The sequence below is a fragment of the Acipenser ruthenus genome, chromosome 43 (genome assembly GCF_902713425.1).
Source record: "Acipenser ruthenus chromosome 43, fAciRut3.2 maternal haplotype, whole genome shotgun sequence".
NCBI classification, from domain to species: Eukaryota; Metazoa; Chordata; class Actinopteri; order Acipenseriformes; family Acipenseridae; genus Acipenser; species Acipenser ruthenus.
The window spans coordinates 940,851-948,211 of NC_081231.1; the positions used below are offsets into that span (position 1 = coordinate 940,851).

Genomic DNA, 7,361 nt, shown 5'->3' on the forward strand with positions numbered 1-7,361 from the left:
CCTGCTAAATAATGTTATGTTAAAATGAAAAATGACATACCGCGCTGTAGTTTTCCTATGTACTGACATTTATAAATCTAACATGAAATACTGTACTACTATTATGGCTTCCGGTAGACTTTTGCGATATCATTTTTGTAGATTATTTGATTACATGATGTTAAATAAAATATCTATCTATCTCTAACGATCTCTAGCTATCTATCAAAATCAATTTCTGTGTGTTACAAAACTTTTAGCCATAGCTGTATTTATACAAGTGTGATGTTATTTATAAAACACCTTTGAATAGCTGATCGCTGTCTTTTGTACAGGTAAGAATTGACAGATTATTGGAGTCAATAAATCTTATCAACTGTGGGAAATAAATGTAAAATCCGTGTTGTGTGTGCCCGGGGTTACAGCTTTCATAGATCGGTAGACATGTATTTATAAACACGTGTTCATGTAGCACGGAATTGTGTTCCAATACTTCTTGTGTGAGTCAAGTTACAAGGCGGTATTGTCAGCTAACAATACTGCAAATTAATCGGACAGCTTTTTGAGTTGCTAGGAGGAGTCGGTCTCCTTTATAACAGAATGTTATTAAAAGCCAACTCCAAAAGATAAGGTATATACGTTGCATTTTATTAAAATGTAACCATACGTAACATGGTAATTTTTTAATTAAAATATCTATCTATCTATCTATCTATCTATCTATCTATCTATCTATCTATATATATATATATATATATAGAGATAGAGATAGAGATAGATATAGATATAGATATAGATATATATATAATTTGGTTTTTTATATATAATCATGTAATTATTTCTACAACAGGTAAACCGTACGTCATTACATTTTCACCTGAATTTAACTGACGTCTTTTTTACCCATTTAGGTGAAACCTGGCGTTGATATCCACCAATCCGGTGCAGGCTTCGGCCGGTGGGCGGTGTCTGATCGACGTCACCCGGCCGGCGAGCGGGCGAGCGGTGCCATTTTAAAATTCATCCGCTACTGAACCGGAGTCGTGAAAAAAGGTAAGCGAGGAAAATGTTGTGTTTAAAACGGCATCTAACGCTCAATCGAGGATACCGTGTAACTGCAGCTAGCTTGTAAACGCACAATGAAGCGTTTGAAATTATTTAAATGTGGTAGTATTTTATAATTGTTGCCGTGTGACGCCATTTCGCTTTCAAAACTGGATGCTGAGGCGAGAGCTGTTTGGGCCTTGTGTGTGTCGACAAAAGAAAAACAACGTAGCGGTCGTTTTAATTGATAAAAAGCTTAATTGTGAGGTATTTAGTAAAATAAAATAACATTTGTCACTATATCCATCGCTTAAGTGTATGGTGGTGGGGGGTATATCATTTTATTTTAGCGCGATAACAATTTCTCTATACAAATTCAGCCGCCGTCTCGGCGCGGCTCCAGCCAGTTTTGAGCAGTTCGGTTTTAAAGATTAGCGTCCAAATAAAAAATAAAGTAGGTATCGTTCCCCCCCAAGTGTACATAATTCTAAAAAGTTGTGCAATCAAGCGAGCCATTTTTACACACCACTTTATTTATTTATTTTTTTAAACAGCTAGGTCTCGGGTAGGTAGCGAATTTCTTTTGTTGTCTAAATACTTCCCCGCTTATATAACGGTGATAACACGGGCAGCACTTTATTATAACGGTCTACGTTTTTATATACATGTGTATACATAGCTTTGAAGTTTGATAAATATGTTTTGTTTTCTGTATCGTTTTTGGGGTTGTGACTGTGGGCAGTCGTGGTAGGTTAAATATTTAATAAAACCAGATACACTGTCGCTAACATGTGGCGACTAATACAGTAATACCAAATTAAAGCAATTCTTCAACTGAGGGAACACGAAACTGCTTTGTGTCTTGGGACCTGGTTTCAGGCAGGGGTTTGATACAGCAACCTCAATTACAGCTGCACCCAGGATAAACTAAATTAAGAAATCGAGATTCAACCGATAGTCAATGCTTTGATGTGCAAGAAGTTCAGTTAGACATCACAGTTCTACATCATAGTCTTCTGCTCATATGCTATTGGATATTTTTTTTTAACGGTTGCATCATGATGTGTAAAAAAAATTATACACTGAATAAAGATGGGGAATGGGTCTGAGGACAGGGATTTACATATGTGAACATGATTGATATCTTATTTAACATCATGTAATCCAAGAAACTACAAAATGATTAATGCAGGAGTCTACCGGAACCCAGAATATTAGTAGTACAGTAGTATTTCATGTTAGATTTTGAAATGTGACATATTTTTTTCAAATTCTGTTAAGTATATGGAAAACTACCAAGCGGTGTGTAATTCAGTCTGCTAATGTAACACTATTCAGCGGGTTTTGTTCAACTTTGAGTTAAAATTAGTTAATTACCAGTCGCCCATATCTGTAGGGTGATGCAAAACTTTTGGCCATATGCTGTTGGTCTCCTTGAGATTTTATTTTATATTCTATTCACCTGTTGACTTGCAACGGTTTCCCTTCCCTTCAGCCGCGATGGTGAAACTCTTCATTGGCAACCTGTCCCAGGACACCACGGCGGACGAGCTGCGGCCGCTCTTCTCCCAGTACGGGAAGGTCAGGGAGTGCGACGTGGTCAAGAACTTTGGCTTCGTGCACATGGACGACAAGGAGGAGGCGGACGAGGCGATCCGCAACCTGCACCACTACGAGCTGAACGGGCAGCCCATGAACGTGGAGGTCAGCCGCAGCAAGACCAAGGCCTCCACCAAGCTGCACGTGGGCAACATCAACAGCAGCTGCACCAACCAGGAGCTGCGCGCCAAGTTCGAGGAGTACGGGCCGGTGATCGAGTGCGACATCGTGAAGGAGTACGCGTTCGTGCACATGGAGCGGGTGGAGGACGCCATGGAAGCGATCAAAGGGCTAGACAACACTGCTTTTCAAGGTGAAATAAGAGGGCCAGCAGCAAGGCAGGCTACCAAGTCTCATAGCAAACGCGGGGGGGGGGGGGGGCGGACGGGCTTCTCTCTTTTAAAATGGAAAATTTAAATTGCTGTAGAAACTTTTACAGCCACTGGAAGCCGTTTTCAGTGTCCTTACTGGCTCAAGAGAAAACGGTCCCCGGGACAGATCTGTTGGTGGGGCTTGCAATTTATTTTTTTTTTTTAAATGGTGGCCCTTCTTAAGAGAGGTGAGGGACAGATAGGTGACGAGACATCGGAGGAACTAAAGCATCGGTCTGCCTCCCCAGGGTTCATTTCAAATTCGGGTTTCAATTTTCCGGTTCGAGTCGCGAAGTTTGTTGTCTCGCATTGAAGTTCTGTATGTAAGAACTTATTTATTTATTTTTAAGATGCTGTGGGGAATTTGTTTCCAAACAGCGTGTGCAACTACACCGCACTCGGTTATACATCTGTAATTCTAATTTATACTTTTACAAAAAAAGTAATTTTAAAAGATAGAACTGTATTGGTTTTAGTTGCACGTGGTAGCTGTATGTTCTGCTAATACCAGTATATTCTTAACCCCTGTTTCTTTTAGCCTCACTGCATTTCTTTATTTAGGATTACAGAGGCTCACGGTAGTGGTTACAGACATGGAGTGGCAGTTCATGTCAAGGGAGGCAGGGCATTAGAGGGGAGAGTTACGTATGCATGAGAAAAGCGCACTCTCTCTCTCCTCTCTCTCTGTCTGTCTGTCTGTCTCTCTCTCTCTCTCTCGCTCGCTGTCTGGCGCTCTCTCTCTCTTGCTCGCTGTCTGGCGCTCTCTCTCTCTCGCTCGCTGTCTGGCGCTCTCTCTCTCTCGCTCGCTGTCTGGCGCTCTCTCTCTCGCTCGCTGTCTGGCTCTCTCTCTCTCGCTGTCTGGCTCTCTCTCTCTCGCTGTCTGGCGCTCTCTCTCTCTCGCTCGCTGTCTGGCGCTCTCTCTCTCTCGCTCGCTGTCTGGCGCTCTCTCTCTCTCTCGCTCGCTGTCTGGCGCTCTCTCTCTCGCTCGCTGTCTGGCGCTCTCTCTCTCTCGCTCGCTGTCTGGCGCTCTCTCTCTCTCTCGCTCGCTGTCTGGCGCTCTCTCTCTCTCGCTCGCTGTCTGGCGCTCTCTCTCTCTCTCGCTCGCTGTCTGGCGCTCTCTCTCTCGCTGTCTGGCGCTCTCTCTCTCTCTCTCTCTCTCGCTGTCTGGCGCGCTCTCTCTCTCTCTCTCTCTCGCTGTCTGGCTCTCTCTCTCTCTCGCTGTCTGGCGCTCTCTCTCTCTCTCTCGCTGTCTGGCGCTCTCTCTCTCTCTCTCGCTGTCTGGCGCTCTCTCTCTCTCTCTCTCTTTCGCCGTCTGGCGCTCTCTCTCTCTGTCCAGTCCCCAGTCCCCATAGCAAACCTTGTTTTGCGTCTTTCTCTTAAAGGCAAGCTGATGAGCGTGAAGCTTTCGACGAGCCGGCTGCGCACTGCGCCGGGAATGGGAGAGCGGACGGGTTGCTATCGCTGCGGGCAGGATGGTCACTGGTCCAAAGAGTGCCCGATGGGTCAGGACGGCTCCTTCTCGGAAGGTCCCATGCCCCGCGAGGGGAATGGGTACGGCGGTCAGGGCTATGGCGGTGGCAGGGGGTTCACCGGGGGCTACGGTGCGGGCCCCGGGTTCGGCAGGGGAATGGGCTATGGTGCGGGCCCCGGGTTCGGCAGGGGGGCAGGCTTCGGCGGTCCTGGGTTCAGAAGAGGAGACGGCTATGACGCGGGCCCTGGGTACGGCAGGGGCGAGGGGTTTAGCGGCGGTGTGGGGTATGGCAGCGAAGCGGCTTACGGGGGCGCCACGAGCTACAGCAGCAGCAACAGCAGCAGTGCGTTTCCAGAGCGGCCTTCCAGCTACGAAGAGAGAGACCGCTACAACGTGGTCGACTACTACGAGAAGTACCGGGCCCGGCCTTACGGCATGCCCTCCTTCGAGGACAGGAGGGTGGCCTCTCTCCCCCCTCTTCCTCCTCCACCTCCTCCTTCCTCCTCCATGATGAGAGACCGCCTGTCTGCCTCTGCCCTCAACCCCTATGAGAGGCGCCCCATGCCCCTCCCGCCGACTCCAGTCTCCTCCTCCGCCTCCTCCTCCTACTACGCACGAGAGCGCAGCCCCGTCCGCCGGGCTCCCCCTGTGGCAGAGGGGTACGGGTACGAGCGCTCCCGCCTGTCTCCGGTCTCCTCCTCCCTCTCCAGGAGCTCCCTGTACGAGGCGCCGCGGGCGAGGGACCCCTACGCGGAACGGGCACGCTATGCTTTTTAATCGCACGCGCCGACAGGTGAGAGCCACAGAGCGGGCATCTACTGTGGGGAGGTGGGGGTTGAAAGACGAGAGAGAGTTTTGGTTGTGCAGCGGGTTTTGAACTGTGTATTTAAACAGCTGTCGTAAAGACCGTGCAGTAGATAATGTACATACGGTGGTAACTACAGGTTTAATAGGAGGGGAGGGGATGAAGAACCAGAGCTTATGGAGGTTTTTAGTTTTTTTTTTTATATATATATAAAAGAATTCCCCTGCGTACAAATGTAAGCAGCTGTAAGGGGGGGGGGCGGGGTTAAAGCGAGTAGCTTCATTCTGTGTTCTGAGCCCCGCGCTGTGCCCTGTAACCCGCTCATCCCAGTGTGATCTGCTCTCTTTTCAGGTTTGTATTTACCGCGGGGGGGGGAAAAAGATCCTCCTCTTCCCGAGCTCCACGCGACGCGAAATCGGCCGTCTCGTTTCACGCGGAGCGCGTTTCGACTCACGGGAAGGACGGTATCGCGGGGGCTTCTCGTCGTGTTTCTCCAAGCTTTTAGTATCTCGTTTCTGATCTTCCGAACTTCTTCTTCTTCTGACCAATTCAAGCCTGCTTGTTTGTGTAGTGACACGCACAATTCCTCAGTTCTTCGTAGACAGCCCTCTTGAGGGGTATTTGCTGTAACTGTTTGCTGTTTTTGATGTTTAATCTTGATGTTGCTCATTTCTGCACAAGGGAGGGGGGGAGAACAGTGGCTCCACGGATTCAGAGATGGGTTTGTATTCAACTTTACAGGATCTGCTGCACACGCGATGAGTCGTTTGATGTTTATATCTATTTCTATCTATATCTGTATACATACCTACATGCATACATACATATGCACAAATAACATTAACACAGTCCAAATCAACAATGTGTGGAGACTTTGGAACATTGTTCACTATAAAAAAAAAAAAGGCTATTATCAACAGGGTGTTCCTCCTTTGTGGCAGATGTGGCAGTCATTACTGGGGGGGAATTCTGAAATTATATAATTTGCATTGTATTTTTTTATTTTTTTTTCTGGCTAGCACTTCTTGTGAACCCACTACTTAATTACCAAGTCTTCTGATGTGTGTGTTGTTTTTCATAGGGACTTTTACACTTTCTGAGGGGGTGGGGGGGGGTGGACCAGACATGTCACGCCACGTCACACCTTGAAAGCTAAAACATTAGCCTGATAATGCCTGCAACGAGAGAGTTTCCAGTCTTACGATTTAAAAAAAAAAAATGAATGAAATTTAAATTCTGCTGCGGCTAGTAGCAGGTTTTGGTGGTATTCCAAAGAATGGGCTTAAAGCGAGACAGAACCTTTGTGTTTGTATCCTGTATCCCCAGAAATGCGTTTGATAACCTGCAGTGAAGGGAGCTTGAGTGTATTCAGTATATACGTCTGTGTGTGTGATTTTTCTTTTTGTTTTTTTTTTCTTGTTAATCTTTCTACTCTTGCTTCCTAATGAGCTCTCTGTAGTATTTGTAGTTTTCTTTTATAATAAAACAGTGTTTTTTTTTTAAAAAAAAGAAAAACACTCAATGGTAGTAATGCTAGCAGCAATGCCCTTGGAAGTCTTTCTCGGTGGCTTTTCAATTCGGAGGTTGTGGAGAAAGACTGCTGCTTGTGGGATTGTATAGGTTTCTTTTTCGGGTTACGAGATCTGGTGGAAGTGCTGCTGGATATCCTCTGTGTGTTAACAGTTCTGAAGCAGGAGACAGCCCAGAAGCAGAATCTGCACTTCCTATCTGCATGTGGAAGATGATGATCATCATTTACATACGTTTCCTTGACAACGTCATTTGCATATTTCTGCAGAACCTGTAACACACACCTATCCAACAGTTCTCTTTTAAAACCACAAATGTGCAGCTGGCCACACTGCAAGCAGTAGAAGCAAGTAAAGCCTTTGTTTTTATCTATTTATTTTAAATGTTGCACAAGGTTCTGTCTCACTTTAGGCTTCCCTGTTCTCCACATATTGTGTGTTTTCATATATCTTTTATTACTGTGTAAGTGAACACAGCCTAGTGAATTTTTTTTTTTTTTTTTGTGTTGTCTGATAAAAAATAAATAAAATAAACCAAGCTTTTGGTGAAAGAAGACCTTTTG

General features: G+C 45.8%; 1 protein-coding gene across 2 annotated transcripts; it reads left to right on the plus strand.

Moving 5' to 3' along the window:
- Window positions 1-894: 894 nt before the first annotated feature.
- On the plus strand, window positions 895-6,764 carry LOC117398678 (RNA-binding protein 4.1). 2 transcript variants are annotated; one of them, XM_033997723.3, is made up of 4 exons: window positions 895-1,032; window positions 2,519-2,935; window positions 4,376-5,257; window positions 5,621-6,764. In XM_033997723.3, the coding sequence occupies exons 2-3, from the start codon at window positions 2,524-2,526 to the stop codon at window positions 5,239-5,241; spliced, it is 1,278 nt and encodes a 425-aa protein (XP_033853614.1). In that variant the 5' UTR covers window positions 895-1,032; window positions 2,519-2,523; the 3' UTR covers window positions 5,242-5,257; window positions 5,621-6,764. The 2 variants fall into 2 exon arrangements, with proteins under 2 accessions (XP_033853614.1, XP_058868105.1); XM_059012122.1 differs by lacking the exon at window positions 895-1,032 and adding an exon at window positions 1,205-1,290.
- The last annotated feature ends 597 nt before the right edge of the window (window positions 6,765-7,361 follow it).